Source organism: Chiloscyllium plagiosum, unplaced genomic scaffold, assembly GCF_037043375.1.
Source record: "Chiloscyllium plagiosum isolate Xiang-an unplaced genomic scaffold, Cpla_swu_hap1 HiC_scaffold_10, whole genome shotgun sequence".
NCBI classification, from domain to species: Eukaryota; Metazoa; Chordata; class Chondrichthyes; order Orectolobiformes; family Hemiscylliidae; genus Chiloscyllium; species Chiloscyllium plagiosum.
The window spans coordinates 83707035-83729889 of record NW_028270148.1 but is presented as its reverse complement, the minus strand read 5'-3'; the positions used below and the strand labels follow the sequence as shown (position 1 = coordinate 83729889).

Sequence of the window (22855 nt, the reverse complement as noted above, 5' to 3'; positions counted from 1 at the left end):
ACCGTCCTTCCGACTGGTGACTTTAAAATCTGATGCTCGATTGGGCATTAATTGCCCCCTAGACAGCCACAACGAATGTCCGGGTAGGAAAACCCATTGTGGACTTAAGCAGAGAGAAGAAAATAGTAGTGCCCTAACCCCACACAATTAAATACCCCCTACATCCTGTCCGCACGTTTTTTGTAATGCATAACTGCTTGTACTAATAGACTACTGCTTGTCAGTAGGCATCATGGGTATCCCTATTCTGTTCTTTCTGCTAAGAAAACAATCCAAAAATATTCAAAAGTCTGAACTCATTTTCATGATATATCTTTGTTTGAAATCATTTGGGCAATAGATCATTATGAGAATAAAATAGAATAATGCATATGTGCTAGGTACTACCAGAATGTACAGTGTCACTGTGCTCTGAACGAGGCTTCATACCAGTCAATACAAGGCCAATATTGTCATGCATAGAACTGATGGACACTCCACAATATAAACTCAATGGAATTCAATTAAAGTAATAGAGCTCCAGTCTGGGAGAATTATAGATTCAAAAGCAACTAGTTTGAGGCACAAACAGACATTTCTGCGGCCACCAGCGAAAAATCAGAATGATGTGTTGCTTCCCTGGTGCCAGGATCAAGGATGTCTCAGAGACAGTGCAGAATGTTCTCAAAATGGGAGAGGGACCAACAGGAGGTCACAGTACAAATTGGAATGAATGACATAGAAGGGAAAAGGGTGAGATTCTGAAGGGAGAATCCAAAGTGTTTGGCAGGAATTTAAAAAGGAGGTCCTCGAGAATAGTAATATCTGGATTACTCCCGGTGCTGCGAGGTGGTGAGGGCAGGAATAGGAAGATAGAGTAGATGAATGTATGGCTGAGGAGCTGGTGTATGGGAGAAGGATTCACATTTTTGGATCATTAGAATCTCTTCTGGGGTAGAAGTGACCTGTACAAGAAGGCCAGATTGCACCTAAATTGGAAGGGGACTAATATACTGGCAAAAAGATTTGCTAGAGCTGCTTGGTAGGATTTAAACTAGTGAGTTGGGGAGGTGGGACCCAGGGGAAATAGTGAGGAAAAAGATCAATCTGAGACTGGTACAGTTGAGAAAAGAAGCGAGTCAAACAGTCAGGGCAGGCAGGGACAAAGCAGAGAACAAGGTAGGACTGATAAATTAAACTGCATTTATTTCAATGCAAGGGGCCTAATAGGAAAGGCAGATAAACTCAGGGCATGGTTAGGAACATGGGACTGGGGTATCATAGCAATTGCAGAAACATGGCTCAGGGATGGGCAGGACTGGCAGCTTAATGTTCCAGGATACAAATGCAACAGGAAGTACAGAAAGGGAAGCTAGCGAGGAGAGGGAGTGACGTTTTTGATAAGGGATAGTATTACAGCTGTATTGAGGGAGGATATTCCTGGAAATACTTCGAGGGAAGTTATTTGGGTGGAACTGAGAAATAAGAAAGAGATGATCACCTTATTGGGATTGCATTATAGACTCCATAATAGAGAGAAATTGAAAAACTAATTTGTAAGGAGATCTCAGTTATCTGTAAGAATAATAGAGTGGTTATGGTAAGGGATTTTTAACTTTCCAAACATAGACTGGGACTGCCATAGTGTTAAGGGTGTAGATGGAGAGGAATTTGTTAAGTGTGTACAAGACAATTTTCTGATTCAGTATGTCGATGTACCTACGAGAGAAGGTGCAAAACTTGACCTACTCTTGGGAAATAAGGCAGGCCAGGTGACTGAGGTGTAAGTGGGGGAGCACTTTGGGACCAGCGACCATAATTCTATTAGTTTTAAAATGATGGAAAAGGATAGACCAGATCTAAAAGTTGAAGTTCTAAATTGGAGCAAGGCCAATTTTGATGGTATTAGGCAAGAACTTTCAAAAGCTGATTGGGGGCAGATGTTCCCAGGTAAAGGGATGGTTGGAAAATGGGAAGCCTTCAGAAATGAGATAATGAGAGTACAGAGACAGTGCATTCCAGTTAGGGCGAAAGGAAAGGCTAATAGGCATAGGGAATGCTGGATGACTAAAGAAATTGAGGGTTTGGTTAAGAAAAGGAAGGAAGTGTATGTCAGGTATAGACAGGAGGAATCGAGTGAATCCTTAGAAGAGTAGAAAGGCAGTAGGAGTATACTTAAGAGAGAAATCAGGAGGGCAAAAAGGGGACATGAGATGGCAGCCTTTGCGTGGAGCCACAGGAGATGGGCGAGATACTAAACGAGTATTTTGCATCAGTATTTACTGTGGAAAAGAACATGGAAGATACAGAATGTAGGGAAATAGATGGTGACATCTTGAAAAGTGTCCATATTACAGAGGAGGAACTGCTGGATATCTTAAAATGCATAGATGTGGATAAATCCCCAGGACCTGATCAAGTGTACCCTAGAACTCTGTGGAAAGCTAGGGAAGTGATTGCTGGGCCTCTTGCTGAGATATTTGTATCATCAATAGTTACAGATGAGGTGCTGGAAGACTGGAGGTTGGCTAATGTGGTGCTATGATTTAAGAAAGGTGGTAAGGACAAGCCAGGGAACTATAGACCAGTTAGCCTGACGTCAGTCGTGGACAAGTTGTTGGAATCGTGAGGGACAGGATGTACATGTATTTGGAAAGGCAAGGACTGATTAGGGACAGTCATTATGGCTTTGTGCGTGGGAAATCATGTCTCACACACTTGATTGAGTTCTTTGAAGAAGTAACAAAGAAGACTTATGAGGGCAGAGAGGTAGACGTGATCTATATGGACTTCAGTAAGATGTTCGAAAAGGATCCCCATGATCGACTGGTTAGCAAGGTTAGATCTCATGGAATACAGGGAGGACTAGCCATTTGGATACAGAACTGGCTCAAAGGTAGAAGACAGAGGGTGGTGGAGGAGGGTTGTTTTTCAGATTGGAGGCCTGTGACCAGTGGAGTGCCACAAGGATTGGTGCTGGCTCCACTACTTTTCATCATTTATATAAATGATTTGGATGTGAGTTTAAGAGGTACAGTTTGTGCAGATGATGTCAAAACTGGGGATGTAGTGGACAATGAAGAAGGTTACCTCAGATTACAACGGGATCTTGATCAGATGAGCCAATGGGCTGAGGAGTGGCAGTTGCAGTTTAATTTAGATAAATGCGAGGTACGGCATTTTGGGAAAGCAAATCTTACCAGGACGTACACACTTAATGATAAGGTCCTAGGGGGTGTTGCTGAACAAAGTGACCTTGGAGTGCAGGTTCATAGCTCCTTGAAAGTAGAGTCGCAGGAGATAGGATAGTGAAGCGGGTGTTTGGTATGCTTTCCTTTATTGGTCAGAGTATTGAGTACAGGAGTTGGGAGGTCATGTTGTTGCTGTACAGTACTTAGTTTAGGCCACTTTTGAAATATTGTGTGCAATTCTGGTCTCTTTCCTATCGGAAAGATGTTGTGAAATTTAAAAGGATTCAGAAAAGATTTGCAAGGATGTTGCCAGAGTTGGAGGATCTGAGCTATAGGGAGAGGTTGAATAGGCTGGAGCTGTTTTCCCTGGAGTATTGTAGGCTGAGGGGTGACCTTATAGAGGTTTATAAAATCATGAGGGGCATGGATAGGATAAATAGACAAGGTTTTTTCCCTGGCTTGGGGGAGTCCAGAACTCAAGGGTATAGGTTTAGGTTGAGAGGGGAAAGATATAAAAGAGACCTAAGGGACAACTTTTTCAAGCAGAGGGTGGTGTGTGTGTGGAATGGGCTACCAGAAGAAGTGGTGGAGGCTAGCACAATTGCAACATTTAAAAGGCATTTGGATGGGTATATGAATAGGAAGGGTTTTGAGGGATATGGTTGAAACTTTATTGCTGGAACAGCACAGCAGGTCAGGCAGCATCCAGGGAACAGGAGATTCGACGTTTCGGGCACAGGCCCTTCCTGAAGAAGGGCCTGTGCCCGAAACGTCGAATCTCCTGTTCCCTGGATGCTGCCTGACCTGCTGTGCTGTTCCAGCAATAAAGTTTCAACTTTGATCTCCAGCATCTGCAGACCTCACTTTCTCCTTTGAGGGATATGGACCAGGTGCTGGCAGGTGGGACTAGAATGGGTTGGGATATCTGATTGGTATGGACCGAAGGGTCAGTTTCCTTGCCGTTGTTAGTGTACTACTAGTTATGCTGCCCTATTTTTTGAGCTGTAAAACTGAGTTGCTGTCTGCTAATTCAGTCAAATATAAAAGACCCCATGGTGGTATTTGAAGCTGAGCTGAGTCTTTTCCTGGAGTTCGGACAATGAATATCTCTTAATCAATGGCAAAGTAGTAATTTATCACTGTGGTGGCAATGGAACCTGACTATGTACAAACTGTCACACGTGTCCACAGGAATCAAAGACCACACCTCAAAAATAATTAATTCACTGTCTAACATTTTGCATGACCTGAGGATATATATGTTGCTACATAACTGCAGGTTTCTTCTTTACCATTGGGGCAGCATGGTTGCTCAGTGGTTAGCACTGCTGCCTCACAGAGTCAGGGACCAGGTTCAATCCCAGCCTCGGGTGACTGTGTGGAATTTGCATATTCTCCCCGTGTCTGTGTGGGCTTCCTCCCACAATCCAACGATGTGCAGGTTAGGTGAATTGGCCATGCTAAATTTCCCATAGTGTTCAGGGACGTATAGGTTATGTGCATTAGTTGGGGGTAAGTATAAACTCGGGGGAATGGGTCTGAGTGAGTTACTCTTCAGAGGGTCGGTGTGGACTCGTTGGGCCGAAGGGCCTGTTTCCACACTGTAAGGATTCTATGTCTATATCTATAAGGGTTTGTACTGACAAGAGAATTCTTGGACTGTTGTTTGATTTCCTTGGATCCTAAACCCTACAGTTGATGGAAAATTGTTGTCTTTAATATTTTCATTAAGAATTTGCCAACATTTTCTGAGTGCATTTGTAATCAATCTCATTCATATTGTGTTGCAATAAAACCACTTTTGTAACTGTGAGTCTGTAAATGGATTGCTGACTGTCGTCTGTTCTTCTGGCCAAGACTTACTTTATGTACAGAATTATGTGTCTCATATATTTTTATGGGACTTTGAATTGCTTACAGTTTGTTTTTTAGGCCAAGTCTGTCCTTTCCTTTCTTTCTCAATCATTTCCTTCCTCTGCTCTTCTAGACTTCCAACCCATAACACTCATTGCATCCAAGGGAGCTTCCAGGTTTCTGCTCACACTGATTCTAAATGGCTGTTAGAAAGTGTGTGGTAATGTTCAGCTGGCAATATTCTCTCTGAATTTATTCTATGTGTAATATTAAGATTAGCAACTCAACCTGATGTCACTATCTGTTCCACTATTCTGGTTCACAATTAGATAGCAGTATGTAGCCTACAAAATAAATTTGTAAATGTTAAAGACATTGCTACTTAAATCTCACCTCAATTTCCCCTTCCATTATGCTGAGCAGACGCAGGAGATCATCTTTCGAGAGCTCCAGTAACTTCTTTTGTTGCTCATTTTCTTCAGTTGATTTCTGCTGTTTCTTTGCAGGACCTGATACCCCCATTAACTTTTCTCCATCATGTTGGCGATGAGTCTTCTTCTTCTTTTTACTGCCTACAGAAGTGCTTTCCTCACCTTCATGGTTGTTGTCCCTGGACACACGCCCATGAGATGGCGATTCTCCACTGCTCCGGGATCTCATTCCAACCTACAATGGAGAAAGCATATAGAGGTAAAGAGACTACATGTTTTATTACAAGTGGTCAATAATTGCATCCATTTTCAATTCCAGGTTTATAAAAGCAATGTGAAAAATTATTGTAATTTCCAGAAGTGAAGATTCTACTTCTACAAAATTCTAATTTAAGCCGCAATATGTAGCAGATGCCCACTTGTTTGAATTGACTATATTCAGTTATTGCCCAAATGTCCTGCAGAGGTTGTAACATTGGAATAACTAGATAAAAACTAACAATTTGTTAGGCACCTTGCGTGGTATTAGTTAGCTCAGTTGATTGGATAATTAGTGTGTGGTGCAAAAAAATACAAGTTCAATCCTTGAATCGATTATAATATTTCACGGAGTCCTGCCTGCTTACCTTACCACATGCTTCCTCAAACTAAACATAATTAGTTGCCTCTTTTTAATAGAGAGAAATGCTATGGTCCTGGTGGAACATGACTCCATTCCATACTATTTTCTCCCTAATCTGTAATTCATTTTCCTTCATTCTAGTACATCCTGAACATTTGTCCTGAGCATTAATTGAAACACTTGGCACAACTCTTCCATTCCTTAGGTGATATATTGTTAAGTCTAACACTCTGTTCTTATGGCAATTGATATTTTGTTATTTGCATATCACATTTATTCATTTTATGACTGACGTGATATGTGTCATAGAGTCATAATTTTGTCTACATGACAGAAAGAGGACTTTCATCACATGATGTTCCTACCAATTATCAGATATCCATCTAATCTAATCTTCATCAATATAAGATGGCGGTGCTGATAAGATTGGCAATATTTGGGCTCCTGGGCCCATCTGCCCAAGGTGGTCACTTCCTCCTTCTTTCCTTACCCTTGTGGTCTTGTTTCCTTTTCTTTTTCATTGTATTCTTGATGTCAGTGACAGAGGGGGGAGTGACGTTGTGGCGCAGAACATACAGCGCAGGACTCTTGGCGAGGTGGTGGCCTGTGCTCGCATTGAAGCCCAGGACCAGTGGCTGTGGTGCATCTGGAGTGGGGATTCCAGGCATTGTGAGGCTGCAGCTGAAGTGGTGGCAGGGACATCTGGTTAGGGTAAGCCCAAAGTGAGCACTCCTGGTCCTCTGCATTGTGGTGGCGACAGTTTCTGGCTGTGGTAGGGCTGGAGCTAAGGTCTCCTGGTTGTCGTCGAGGCACTGGTTGCAGGGCAAGTGTGGGTCAAGCAAAGGACCCACCATCAGTGCCCCACCAGAAGGGTGGGCCCAGCAATGAAGAGATGGCACCTAAAGAGTGGTGACTCTGAAATTTGGGGATCCGGCAAAATGCTGACAAGGGTGTTGTTGGTCAGCTGGCTCAGGGCTCAGCTCTCATGGTGGAGGTGGTAGAGTGAAGACGATTTTCATTCGGCTTTGTCTTTATATTCTTGAAGTATTTGAATGGTGCGGGATTGTGGCCACAGTTGAAGCTTTTCACTGTACTTGACGGATGTTGTTCATTGTAGAGTACAAGTGACAATAAATCATCATTCATTTTCCAATACTCTTGTAAAGTTGTTGTAAAATGTCTTGAGAGTTCTTGCCTCTACCACTCTTTTAGACAGTGAGTTCCAGATATCCACAATTCTCTGAGTGAAAAGATTTTGCCTCAAATGCCTTCTAAACCTCCGTCTCTTCACCTTAAAACTACTTATTAATCTCTCCCACTAAAGGGAAAAGTTTCCCTTGTCTATTCCCCTCAGAACTTTGTACTTCTCAATCAGTTCCCCACTCAGCCTTCTCTGCTCCAAGGAAAACAATCCCAACTTACCTAGTCTTTCTTCAGAGCTGAATCATTCCATCCCAAGCAGTATCTTGGTGAATCTCTTCTGCACCCCCTCTAGTGCAGTCACATCCTTCTGTTGCGTGGCAGCCAGAACTGCGTACATTATTCTAGCTGTGTCTTTAACTATTGATACCAACAGCCCATCATAACCTCCTTGCTGTTGTATTCAAGAACTGGACTATTAAGAGCAAATATCTTGTTTGCCCTCGTAATCACCTTATCCACTTGACCTGCTACCTTCAAGGAACATGCATAACAAGGTTCCTTTGACCCTCTGAACTTCCTACGCTCCTGCCATACATCATGTATTCCCATGCCTCTTAGTCATCCAAAAATGCATCACCTCAAACTTTCAGGATTAAATTCCATTTGCCACTGTTCAGCCCAACTGACTCATCCATCTATATCATCTCGTAATCTAAGGCTTTTCTACTTGCTATTTACCATACCATAAATTTTCATGTTATCTGTGAACTTACAGATTGTATTTCTTACATTCATGTCTAAACCATTAATGCACATAAATTGCAAGGGCCTCAGCACCAAACCCTGTGATGTGGCACTGGACATAGGCTTCAGGTCATAAAAGCATCCTTTGACCATCATCGTCTTCTTCTTGTCACTAAACCAATTCTATGGTCCTATCTGCCAAAAAGCCTAGCTTCTTAACCTTTGTACCATGTGGTACCTGGTCAAAAGCCTTTCTGAAGCCAATATAGACTATCTACATCTATACTCCTGTCCTCAAAAAATTAAACCCAGTTTATTAGATATGATCTCTGCATTACAAAGCCATAATTACTACTCTTGATTAGTCCTTGCCCTTCCAAGTGCAGATTAATTCTGCCCCTCAGAATTTTGCTTCCAATAGTTTCCCTTCCACTCACGTTAGACTCACTGGCATGTAGTTTCCTCGTTTATCCCTGCCACCCTTCTCAAATAATGTTACCTTATTAATTGTCCTCTAGTCCTCTGGCATCCCTCCTGTGGAGGGAGAGGATTTGAAAATTAATGTCAAAGCTCCTGCCATCCTTGCTTCCTACAGCAGCTGGGGCCTGGAGATTTATCCACTTCCAAGCTCATGAAAACTTCCTCTTCCTCAAAGCCAATTCATTCAAATGTATCAAAGTGTCTCTCTCTGATTTCTATAGCTGCTTGTTAAGGATCTGTTTGACACTGGGGCCATTGCATAAAGGAAAATTCTAACCTTCAATTATTACTGCTTTAAACAGATCTGAGGCTGTTCTGTACCTTTCTGTACTCCTAGTTAAATGCTTATAATGGTTCTTTGATAGCACCAGTTTGAAATATGACTCTCTTTACCTCATTTTGGGTAATCTTCAAGTCTCTATTCAGGGAATCAGACAAAAGTTTTCAGAAGAATTACAAATAATCATTTCACATTGAATACCTGTCATCAGAATTAGTTAACTGTTCCTTTTCACAGAGGCTGCCTGCCCTGCTCAGTATTTCCAATATTCTAAAGTTTATATTTCAAAATTTTCAGTTCTTGAATCTTACTCTTTTCATTTTCAATGATACTATTTCCAAAAAATATCACCACGATCTCATTTCATACTGATTTAGCCATTGTTTAAGTATGTAAAATTGGTTTGAAGGTACATTTATTAACAGATACAATTCCAACAGCACTGTCCTGCAATAGTATTCAAAGAACACTAGTAAAACAAATGTAGCTTTTCTAAAAATATCAAACCAATTCAGTTGGTAGCACTTTCACCTTGGATTGAACAGGATTTGGGTGATACCGAGGGAGTGTAGCGCTATTGTTATTTTGCTGATGTTAAATGATGATCCTATCTGCTCTCTCAGCTGCATCTAAAAAAACCTTCATGGCATTATTTCATAGATCAGGGCATTATTTCTAAGTCATGGCCAACATTTATATCTCAAATTTACATTATTAAATCACTACATAACTTTAAAAAGTACAGTTGGTTCTGGTATAACACAATAGTTCCATTCTTGTGTGATCTTGCTTTACCCGTATTGCACAATAGCTGCGCCATTTAAACTAATAGAGGCAGGAATCACGTTATAGCCAATATAGGTAAGGAAAGTTTGCATTCAACAAACAACAGTCTAAATTCTTCAATCATCTTAAAGCTAATTCACATTGAAGAAACATGTGTTATAGCAGAACCGAATGTACTGAATTAGGTAAAAAAAATCAGATTAACTGCTTATTATCATGTTGGGGATTACGGGATCTTGCTGTGCACAATTGGCTCATGTTTACAACATTACAACAGTGAATATATTCTTCTGGTTTTTTTCTACAACAAATTGCTGTGCAATGGATGTTGGAAATCTGCAATAAAAGCACAAATTATTGGAAAGGTTTGGCTGTTCTGGAAGCATCTATGGAGAGAAACAAAGCTCACATTTTAGGTTGATTCATCAGTTCAACTGTAACTCCATGTTGATTCTGTTACTGATTGCTGGAAGTCAGTCAGCCCATGGGTGGAGTGTTCTCACAGGAACAGGTGGCAAAAACATCATGTTAATAAAATAAATATTTAAAGCTGATGTAATGCCATATTTTGTTGGAACAAACACAGAAATATTCCCACACAAAACTGTATATATTACAACACAAATGTTGTAACAAAAAGGTTGAAACATCATTCTCTACATTTTTACATGTTAATCAGAGTAACATAATGTTGAAATAGGAAAACAGAAAGTATGTTTCCTTTCACTTTTTCCTTTTACTATCCTACTCTTCCTCATAGACACGTAAGAAATCCTCATAAAATCTGGATTCTTAAAACCCAATGAGCTATTTTCCAAAATGTAGTCAGTGCTGTTATCATTGAAAATGTGGCCGTCAACTCCTACACAACATTGCACAAAAAGCAGTTTGAAGAAGATAAAGTTAAACTGTTTTGCTGTGTTAGGGAGGCTTATGAATCGGGACACTAAGAAACACCACCTGCTTTATTTAAAAAAATCTCCAAACATATTTTATATTCAACAGAACAGAATTAGGGCCTTCATTCAATACTTCATCCAAAAGAAAACACATCTGACAATGTAGCATTCCATCAAAACTAATCTACATATCTGGATAGAAATCTACTTTAATTCTGTTTTAAATTTAATCCCAATCTAACTGAGAGACAAAGTGCTACCACTGAGCCAAGTTTTAACAGGTTAATGAGTTGGCTGTGAAGAGGAATTCCCTGTAGTTGGATATTTGATCTGTGTTGCTGTTAAATGTTCAACCTTTCAATAAATTGGCTTCTGACATGTGGCTGCTCCCTCGCACTGTTCTTTTGCACATGTCTGGGTCTCTTGGGCATAATGACATCATATTAAATGCTCAAATGCCAAACATCTGAATCTGCTGTTGCTAAATATTTAAAAGGGCACCTTTTAAATTGGAGTATATTCAGAAGGTATTATTTTTAAGGAAAGCAGAAACACTTTTGGTTTGTCTCAATAATGCCTAAACAAATGGGGCAATGATAAAAATTTAAACTGTGTGTTTGTGGACAGAACAAAATAGTGAGTGGGTTTTTTTATTATTATGCACACTTAACCATTTGATGATAATCCTGTTATATTGGAAGAAAATGAGAAATATAACTTTAAATATCGTGAAATATTTGTAAATATTATTAGAAAGCTGTGAAACACTGGTGAAAAATAACACAACGAAGAAACTAGGAAAAAAACTAAATATTACTTAAAACTGTTCAGATCTATGCTCCACAAATGACTGCTCCAAGTTAATCTTTCTTCCATCTGATTTCTGTAGCATTAAATGAGCATGAATATACATTAATAAATATGTTGCTTTTCTTCAGATCTGATGCAGTCAAATTGTCTCACACATTTTATTTTACATAGCTATACTGTACACTGTAATCATTATCTCAAAAGGACTCTATGACTCTATGACTCCAACTGTTAGCTTCCTTGTGATTTATGCATAAGTACCCTCAAATCCGTCAGTACTGTGACCTTCTGAAATCTTTCTCCATTTGAATAACATTCAGCTCTTTCCTCCTTCCTCTTCCTGGTGTATCACTTCATATTTTCCCATTTTACACTGCATGAGCCAAGATTTTGCCCACTCATCTAACCAATCCATAGTCCTTGGTAGACTCTATCATCCTCACTATTTGCCTTCCTGTCTGTTATTGCATTATCTGCAATTTGACAACAGTCCATGCACTTTCCTCATCCAGCTTATTAGTATATATCATAAATAAGTGTGGGCTGTGCAATGATTCTGTGGGCTCTACCTAGGTTGCCAACTTGAAAATGCTCCCCTTATCCAATTCTATCAGTTGAGATAATTCTTATAGCCTTCTATTAGTTCGCCAATCTTCTATTCATGATATATATATATATATACCATCCTCAGTACCATGTGCTCCTATTTTATGCAGTACCGTATCAAATGCTTCATCGTGTCTTCCAGAAATGAATGTCTCCTAACCTATCTGTTCTTTTCCTTAAGGTTGGTCTGAGACTTGTCACAGAGTCATACAAATCCACATCATGGAAAAAGGCCATTCATCCCACTGAGCCTGTACCAGTAAAATGAGCACCTCCCTTCCATCATAAGGTCAGAAGTGGAGATGTTCAAGTAACAAGCAAGACTCACACCACACAAATGCCATGCAATAACCATCTCACAAAGACAATCTAATAATTCGCCTTGAGTTTTAATAGTGACACCATCACTAAGTTCCCCATCATCAACATCCTTGGGGTTGCCATTGATCAGAAACTGAACTGAATTAGTTTTATGGCTACAAGAGCAGATCAGAGGCTGAGAATATTGCAGTGTGTAACTCATCTCCTAACTCCCCAATGCCTATCAACCATCTACAAAATAGGAGTAATAACTGTGAAAGAATATTCTCTACCCATATCACTGAGTGCAGCTCCAATAAATTCTCAATAAGCTGAATACCATCCAATACAAAACAATTCATTTGATTGGCATTGCATCCATGAGTATTCAGTCACTCTGCACCGATATTTCATACGCACTGCTGCTACTATCTACAAAGGTGCGCTGCAGAAATTCAAAGATTCAAACCCTTTCCATCTAGAAAGATAAGGGCATCTGAGTAAAAACATGTTTCCTCACATTCCCTTTAAACTTCCTGCCCCTTGCTTATGTCTATGCCTTCTGGTCATTAACTCCTCCAGCAAGGGAAAATATTTCTTCCTATGAACCTTATCAATGTCCCTCATGATTTTGTACACCTCAGTCATATACCGCTCAGTTTCTGCTGCTACAAGGAAAACAATGCCAGTCTATCTAATATCTTTTCATAACTTATCCTTTCCAACCCATGCAGCTGCCTGGTAAATCTCCTTTTGACTCTTTCCAATGCTACCACATCCCTCCAATAATGTGAATTCTAGAAATGCATACAATATTCTAGCTGTGGCCTAACCAACATTTTATACAGCTCCAGCACAACCTCCCTGCTCCTAAACTCTATGCTAAACTTCCATGCTTCCTAGATCCTACCATGTGTCATATGTTCTCTTACCTTGTTCTTCTTGCCCAAGTGCAACACCTGACACTTAGCCAGATTAAATTCCATTTGCCACAAATCAGCTCATCTATATCCTTTTGTGATCTTAGGCTATCCTCTTCACTAATTGCCACCCCACCAATTTTTGTATCATCCATGATCTTACTAACCAACCTTCCTAAATCATTTATATAAACCAAAACCAGCAACAGCCTCAATACAGATCCTTGCAGAACCCCACTGGACATTGCTCCCTGCCACAAAAACAAATTCACTAACTAATTAAGAATTTTTACTTTATTAACTTTACCAAAACTATTAATTATTCTGAATAGGCTAATTAATTCTACTCTTAACCCTTGTTTGCTTTCAAAATAAAAAAGAACTCAGCCTCACCAGTCTCCCCCCATTACTAAAGATTGTAATTTGGGAATGGCAGAATCTCCTCTACACGCAGGTCTTGATTTCTTTCCCAAACCAAAGCACCTGAAACTGGGAATAGTTTTAACTTCCAATGATAACATTAACAATTTTTGACTGATCTGATAATCACCCAACTCACACAATTGCCCAAAGTCAAAAGACCACTAATATTCAAAGTGTGGTCTAATCAATGATTTAACTAGTTTAGGAATTCCCTCTTTGCTTTAGTAAACATGGTCATCCATAGTGAAACTGGAGCTCTTAAGTTCCCTAAGTTCCTAAATTCCCAATGATACCACCTTTGTGACCAGGAAATGATAACACCCAATTGCCTATATCATTTTCAAGCAATTGTATTGAATGGACCCAACACAATAATGCTCTTGTGATCTATATCACTAAAACCTTCAACTTCAAAAAAGATTTGCTGAACTAATTTTTTTCCAGATATTCAGACAATTATTCCATCTTGATCAACAACAGACTTTTAATATTTTTTTTGTCTGGAGCTAAACAGATGTTGAGATCCATCATTTACCATCTTTAATGAAGTAGAATCTGGCAGGCGGCTTTCAAATCCTCAGAAGAATAAAATGTAATATACAATGCTTCCTCTAACATTTCCTCCCTGAAGTAAATGTCTTGTAACAGTGATTGCAACTTCCTTTCATGTGGAAATTCAAGGTGGAATTCCTTTTTGCCTTGACTCACTCATTGACCTCCCTCTGGAATAAGATAGTTGGGAAATATGGCATCGCTGGGAAAGCAGCATCTTAGGGATTTACAGGTTTTCATTTTATATCTATCATGACTTCAGTTCGACTGTACAATCCATCCATCACATCTGTATAATGTCAGGAAAATTAAACTGCAAATCGTGCCGAGCTGTATTTGAATGTGTTACTAAAATCATCAATGTGATACAGAACTACTTCCAACTAAATTTGTCAATTAATTGTAAGAAAGCTGCCCAAGGAAAAAAAAGCTTTCATAACTGTGTTGGCATGCATCCTTCAGTTATAAATAAGACATTAACTTTTAAAGTAGCCTGTCAAACAACTGTCACTAAATTATTGAGTGTGTTACAATCCCCATAGAGACCAATAACATTAAAAAAGAAATCTGATCTTACATTACAGAGCCAAACATTGACATAACAAGGTTTTGTATTTGAAAACATTTATTGTAATAGGCTAAAAGCATTTGACTGAACACTGTGGGTGGAATCCTGAACAACATGGGCTATGGTGAGAAATGTGGCAGAATGATGTGAGAAGTCCAGAAAGGTCTCTTTCAGTCTAAGGAATAACTTGCTGCATCTTTTCATTTAGTTCCAGTCAGAGAGGTGAGATTCTTACTAGGCAGTGGCGAGTTGCCTATTGAGGGGAATTTTTAAAAAATTTGTTTATGGACATTACTGGCGAGGCTAGCATTTATTGCCCATTCCTAATTTCCCATAGAGCAGTTAAGAGTCAACCATATTGCTGTGGGGCTGGTGTGACTTGTAGGGTAAACCAGGCAAGAGCAGCAGATTTCCTTAATCCCTAAAGGACATTAGTGATCCAGATGAGCTTTATGACAATTTACAGTTTTCAAATGGTTGACATTAGGCTAGATTTTTTTTATTCTTTTTTTTATTGAATTCAAATTGCATCATCTACCATGGTGGACTCAAACCATGAACACTGTCAAGACTCTCAATGTTGGTCACCATGCAGTAACATCTCAGGGCATTCTCCATGGACATTGTCATCCAACATGTGCCATCCTCTTGATGTAAAATCTCCAACTCACGTAGTGCATTCTTCTGTATTTCAATTTTACAACAAGGAGACTATGTTCTCAGGAACATGTACCCAGCTCATGCCCGGACCTGGCTGCATCTCCAGCTGTTTGTTCACTCTCTTAACACCCACTCAGCTTGAGCTGACCTGAATAATCACAACATCTCTGCATTGCCTTACCTTACTTTACCTTTTGCATGTTGTCCCTTAAATAGGGACAGCAGGCACACAATGCTGCCTACTGCTTTGCCGTTTACAGCAAACACCAAGGCAGGAAGCTTACATAAAGCATAATGACTTAAAAATAGGAACAGAGTAGGCCATTTGGACCCTCAAGCCTGTCCGACCATTTAACATGATCATGGCCGATCTGCCTTAAGCCTCAATTCTTCTTTCATGCCAGCTCCTTATAACCGTCAACTCCCTGATAGTTACAAAATCTATTCACCTCCTCTTTAATTTTTTCTCAGTGATCTAATTTCCACAAATCTCTGGGGTAGAGAATTTCAGACTTTCACCATCCTCTTGGAGAAGATGTTCCTTTGTCCTCAGCTTTAAGTGAGTATTCACTTATTCTGTAACCACGTCCCCTAGGCCAAGATTCCACCCCGCACCACCAACAAGGGGAAACATCTTCGCAACACCTAACTCTCAAGTCCCCTCAGAATCTTGTATGTTCCAGTAAGATTGTCCCTCATCCTTCTCTTATGAATAAAGATTCTAAGCTGTTTTGCCATGCTTGATAAATTAGCCCCTTCAATCAGCCTAGTAAATTTCTTTTGAATAGCCTCCAATGTCAATATATTCTTTTTTAAACATGCACATCAAAACTGCACAAAGTTCTCCAGGTGCAGCCTAACACAGTTGTAACAAAACTTCACTGGTTTTGAAACCCATACCCAGCCCGCCACCATCCCTCCACCCACTATGGAGGGCCGGAATTCAATTTGTTTCTTAATTACTTGCTGCACCTGTTTGCTTACATTTCAGTTTTCATGCACTGGAACACCCAGATCTCTCCGAGCTGCACTTTTTTGGATTGTCTCTTCATTTAAATAATAGCCTGTGTTTTGATTCTTTGACCAAAATTCTTTGACATGACACATTCCTACATGAAACTCCATCTGTCAGGATTTTGCCGATTCACTCAATTATCTATAGCCCCTTGCAGATTCTTTATGACCCATTACATGCCCTCCCACTTACTTTGTAACCTTAAAAGACTTGAATACATTACTTTCTACCTCCTCCTTCACATCATTGATATAAATAGTAAATAATTGAGCCCAAGGACTGAGTGATATGATACTCCATTTGTTAAATCTTTCCAACCTGAAGAAAATCCCTTCATCCCAATTCACTGTCTCCTATGTGTTTTTTTTAGATTACCTACAGTGTGGAAACAGGCCCTTCGGCCCAACTAGTCCACACCGACCCTCCGAAGAGCAACCCATCCAGACCCATTCCCCTACATCTAACACTACAGGCAATTTAGCATGGCCAATTCACCTAACCTGCATATTTTTGGGCTGTGGGAGGAAACCGGAGCACGCAGACACGGGGAGAATGTGCAAACTTCACACAGAAAGTTGCCCGAGGCGGGAAATGAACCCAGGTCTCTGGCGTTGTGAGGCAACAGTGCTAACCACTGTGCCACCGTGCCGCCCAACCGTCAATCAATGCTTATACATTACCCCCAATAACATGAAATCATATCTTGTGCAATTAGCTTTTTTGTGACAGCTTATTGAATGCTTTTTGGAAATCCAAATACACTGTAAACATCCCTTATTAAACCTGCTTGTTATATCCTTAAAGAATTGTAGCAAATTTTACAAACCTTATTTCCCTTTCACAGAACCATGTTGATTCTATTTGATAGTGTGAAGTTTTTCTAAGTGCCCTGATATTTCTTCCCTAAAAATGGACTCTAGCATTTTCCCAATGACAGATGCTGGGCTAAGTCTATAGTTTTCTGTTTTCTGTTCCCTCCCTCTTGAACAAGGGTGTCACTTTAGCAGAGACCCTCCTAGAATCCAATGAATTTTGGAATATCTTGACCAATGCCTCCACTATCTCTGCAGCCACTTCCTTTAAAACCAGGCAATTAGGTCCTGCCTTTAGTCATAGAATCATGGAATTTTACAGTATAGCAGATCATTCAGCCTATCACGCCTGTACTGGCTCCCATAAGATTTATCCAGCTAGTCTCATTCTCCATTCATAGAATTATATATCCAGGTCATCAACAGAGTGTGTACACTTTCCATTTCAGATCCAAGTCTACAGTGTGACATATTCTCAAAGAGTAGTCCCATTACCTTGTCAAGTACGTTATGCCTCATGATAGAGATTGTTACAAGATCTTCCCATTCACACACCACCACACTGATACTTTCCTTTATTAACAAAGCTATCCAATCCCCTTTTCCTTATCGCCTATTCTTCTAGAATGTTGAATACCTCTGAATATTGAGTGTGCAGCCTCGGTCATCTTATAACCATGTCTTGAACATCTATAAGGTCATATAATTTATTTCTGTATCTGCAGTCAACTCATCATTTTCCAACAAATTCTGCATAAGTTCCAAAAAAACCTTAAACTTTATGTTTTTTTCTATTATTACCCCCTCTGGTTCTAATTTTTGCACTTTGATTATCGTTCACCTCTTTACTACACTGCACATCTCTCTTGATTCTTTTTGATTTTTCTGAAGTTGCCTTCAATTGAATCTTCATCCCACTATTTAGTTTACAGCCCTATCTACAGCCCCAGAAACTGGTTCCAGCATTGTTCAAATGAAACCCATCTCATTCTCTCTTTCACCAGAACTGCTGCCAGTGCCTCACGAATTAGAGTCTATTTCTCCCACACCAATCATTACTTGTCATGGTTGTCAGCAGCCCTCACTCAAGTCAAGATGAGAGTTAGGATCCTCTCAGAAAGGATGAGGACTCAAAAATGAGACAACCCAGTAGCTATCTTGAGTTTTTCTTCCCATTTGGGGTCAGTTTTTCTCCTGGAACGAGACAAGGAAGTGGTGGAGGCTGGTACAATTGCAACATTTAAGAGGCATTTGGATGGGTATATGAATAGGAAGGGTTTGGAGGGATATGGACCGGGTGCTGGAAGGTGGGACTAGATTAGGTTGGGATATCTGGTCGGCATGGACGGGTTGGACTGAAGGGTCTGTTTCCATGCTGTATACCTCTATGACTCTATTTAGGGAGATGAAGTGGATGGCATTACTGTTACTTTTGGTGCAGGCGGAGGTTTCCCAAGCAGCACAGAGGACCTGCAAAGAGTTGAGAGTTGAGGTGGGTCAGAGATATTGTAGGCCCTCGTAAGAGTGGCAGTATATGAACCTTGGTGGGGGGTGTGTGCAGTAGCAGAACTAGAGTGAATGTCAGAAGAAACTGGCACTTATACTGGTGGAGTGGGAGAAGGACATTGACCTTCACCTGCCTCCCTCCAGATGGCTGAAACTACACTGACCTAGGTCTGGTGTTGTGGCACCCTCTGCTGGTCCAGGAGAAGATGACATCTGACTCTACATCGTCTCATCCACCAGGTCCCTGTCCACAAAGTGAAATGTCACTTTTCACTGGTCTGCCATGCCTGGGGCAAATGTCAGGAACTATCTGGGTCAGATCTGGACTTACAATGTTAGTCCAGGTACCCAATGGCCTTTAAAGTTAGCACAAATGCCAGAGAAGCCAGACCATTCAGCGACATCCTGGCAGTGGAAAGCCATTCCAGGTACAGCAAGTGGTAACACTGGGCTAGAATTGGATGATGCCATAGAAGTGTGGTAAAAATGAGGCAAGTTCGGTAAGATGTGGCAAAAGATCCTCCTGGAGAGAAGCCTTCCCTGAAAATCGATAAGATATTTCAGTTGGGGATGAGCCAGTTGGTATGGAGCAGGACTCAATTAGTTGTCTTGGGTCCAGGAGGTATAAGCGGCTAGGAGAGGTGCAGTTGAAGGGGCGTGTGACAAGTTGGGGCTCAACATCATAGTTGCATGGGATTTTAACTAAGCTTTTAATTGTGTAACATTTCCTAGGTAACTAGTAAATTATCAGAAGTGGAACCCTCTAAATTCTCATGGATTTAGGGATTTCTTCAAGGGTTCCAGAGGTGGGAAAGTTTTCAGTGAAGTCATCAATTTTCCAGTCAATTCCCATGGACTCTGCTGTAACTGGGAGTCCATTTGGTCCCAACTCACAATTTCTGTCTACACTACTTCAATTATCATGTAGTCATTGGAGTATTCAGGCTAGTTTTTGTAGGCCATATTAACTTCAACCACAAAACAGAACATTTAATGCAACACAAGAAAAATGATTAGATTTATATTATATATTCTTTTGAGGACACATTCATCCTCCCAGATTCAATCAAAAATGATCCTATGTTCCCAAGTGTTTACTCTCCATATTTTTACCTTACAGCTTGGAGACTTTTAACACCAGAAATGTATTTCATGGTGCAAATTTTCTTGGGGAATTCGCCCTCTCACTAAAGCCAGGCAAACTTTCCATCGTCATTTTGACACACTTTGAATTTGGTCTTTCTAATCCAAGCAAAAGCTTTCATCCGCATTCCAGAATAGGGGAAACAATAGAAACTTCCAGCCTCTTGCTGCTCTTTCTCTCTCTCCCCCTCTCTCCTTGATCTTGGCAAATTAACTTGTCTGTGATATTCTGTGATAATTTAGGAAAACTGATAACCCAACATCTCATGAACTTCTACTCTACCTTTCCAATCTTAAAGCTCATTGCCGTGCCAACAGAAACCAAATGCATTTTATATCCAGGTAGAGGTGCTGGTCAGTTATCCTGGAGACTTACATTCTCATTTACTCTCTTGGAAGTAATAGGCAGTTTAAAGTACAACTATTTTCAACATGATATTCTCATTGGAGACTCACTGTTAGCTGCTGCACTGTCTCCAAATGTAAATACCTTGCATTTTCTTAACTGTCAAACCACGTTACTCTACAAAATCATGAGAGGTTTGGACAGGGTGGATAGCAAAAAGCTTTTCCCAGATTGGGGTCTCAATTAGTAGGGGTCACGACTTCAAGGTGAGAGGGGAAAAGTTTAAGGGAAATATGCGTGGAAGGTTCTTTACGCAGAGGGTGGAGGATGCCTGGAATGCGTTGCCAGCGGGGGTGGTACAGGCGTCACGATAGCGTCATTTAAGGTATATCTAAACAGATACATGAATGGGCAGGGAGCAGAGCAATACAGATCTTTGGAAAATAGACAACAGGTTGAGATAGAGGATCTGGATCGGCGCAGGCTTGGAGGGCCGAAGGGTCTGTTCCTATGTTGGAAGGTTCTTTGTTAGACCCCTTTAATCTCTAACAATCAAGCCAACTAGATTTGTCAGGGAGACTTCAGAAGAAGTCACATGAACCTTTTCATTTAGCTTAAAGACACATCTCTAAAGCGTAAACAAGCTTATAAACCTCATAACAGCAATTGGAACTGTAATGTTTCTTGAAGCCAAATCGTGTACTATGAAACTATCAAAGAGTTGTTGCTAAAAAAAACTTTCCCTTTATTCTCAAACTGCTTAGCTCAATTTTTAATTTTGTTTTGGATCCACGAAGTTGGTTGAGAACAACTTGTAGACATTCTGTCTGACCTACGCATTATGTAGCATGGAACTGAAAATGAATTATGGAAAACTCCATATCTGTGGATAAGGGGAGGTAACTGAAGCCAAGAACCTAAGCCACACAATCTCTTCTGTGGTTAAATAAACATTTACAATGTCTCGCCCTCCCTCCCCCCACCACATGCTGCTGCCATTTGTATTTGCCAATTGTACGTTTTTTCAATTGCTGGAGTACATTCTTTTGGTTTCTGAAATTGTAATCTTCAATATATCCAGATATCTGAATCTTATTGAGTTGGCTCACTATTAATGTGTCAAGTATTTTTGATTGCAGATCTATAAAAGTGGAAGGATGTCAATAACTCCATTCAACACTGAATTATATTTTATAGTAATACTCTGTAACACAGAAAGATACCTGGGCTTGATCACAAATTGAACTTGTCCCAGAAGATTTTTCAGTTTAAGCTGCATTAACTAAAAATAGATGAACTGCCAAACATGGATGAGCAATTCTGGTGTATTGTTTAGGTTTACATTATCCAGAATCTCTACATGGCCATTCTATCACGGATTATGGGGAGATGGTGGCATAGTGGTGATGTCATTGAACTAGAGGGGGAATATGATTTTGGTGTGAAGGGTTGGTTGTGATCATATTGCATGGAAAAACAGATTCAATGGGGTTTCTTACTTACCCTGCCCCTTTGGTATCTCCCATATCTCGTTTCCATTCCATGTCACCATTGTTTCTGTTTTTGGAACAATTTGCTACTCAGTGGGAATCCACTGAAACACTAGCATTTCTTGCACTTGTGCCATCTTTAAAAAGCAGCTCTGGACAATGGTGTGTACAGCCATTGTGCAGCTACCCTGCACAGGATATCAAGAAAAGGGCAAGATGCCACTGCAATTCTCTGACAGGGACCTGGAAGCTCTAGTCAAAGGGGAGGTGCAGCAAAAAGGTAATCTCTTCCTGGAGCATTGCCAGAAGAGGATGAGCTACCAGACTCTGCCAGTTTGGTCTGAGGTCACCGCCAGGGTAAGTACTATCTCCAGGATACAGAGGAAGCTTCAGCAATGCAGAAGGATGGTCACTAAGCTTCTTACTCCATCACACAAAGTATTACACTCTTCTCTCTACTACCTCACACTCTTTCACAGAATTGTTTCAGTGCAGAAAGAAGCTATTTAGCCCATTGTGGCTACACCAACTCTTCAAACGAGCATCATTACCTCTTGCCAATTTACTGCCTTTTCCCCACACCCTTGCACATTATTTTTATCTAAATAATTATCTGACGCCCTCTTGAATGCCACAATTGAACCTACCTTCAATATACTTCTAGGCAGTGAATTCCATACCCTAATTACTTCCATACCCTAATTACTCATAGAGTGAAAAAACATCCTTATATCACTCTTGCTGCTTCTGTACTCTATTTTAAATCAATGTTCTTTTGTTCTTGTTCCTTTAACAAGTGGGAACAGCTTCTCCTTAACTGCTGTATCCAGCCTGCTCGTGATTTTGAAACCTCAATCAAATCTCTTCCCAGCCTCCTTGTCTCCAAGGGAAACAGTCCCAACTTCATCAATCCGTCCTCATCACTGAAGTTTCTCATTCCTGGAACCATTCTTGTAAACCATATCTGCACTCTTTTAAATACATTCACATCTTTCTTACAATGTGGCAGATACACCATACACTAGCCGAAGTCTAACAAAATGAACATCAAGTCCTTGCTCTTGTACATTGTGCCCTGATTAATAAAGCCAAGGACACTGTATGCTTTATTAACTGCTCTTGCATTTGTCTTCTATCTCTGTCACTGCACTCAGCTCTCTGCAAGGGTCATAGAATCATAGAGGTGTCAGCATGCAAACAGGCCCTTCGGCCCAACTTGCTCATGCTGCTCATGCTCTTCCAATCCCACTATGCCCTGAAACAACTTCCCTCATCTGCTTTCCCCCTCAGCCTCC

The 22855-nt window shown here is 40.4% G+C and overlaps 1 protein-coding gene across 2 annotated transcripts in view; it reads right to left on the bottom strand.

The window, feature by feature from the left end:
- LOC122552954 (filamin-A-interacting protein 1-like) overlaps window positions 1–22855 on the bottom strand; it is a 245339-nt gene that overhangs the window by 178172 nt on the left and 44312 nt on the right. For both annotated transcript variants that reach the window (XM_087991507.1, XM_043696264.2), the window contains one exon: window positions 5418–5690. In XM_087991507.1, the coding sequence (XP_087847633.1) occupies window positions 5418–5690 (273 nt within the window). The remainder of the gene's footprint in view (window positions 1–5417; window positions 5691–22855) is intronic.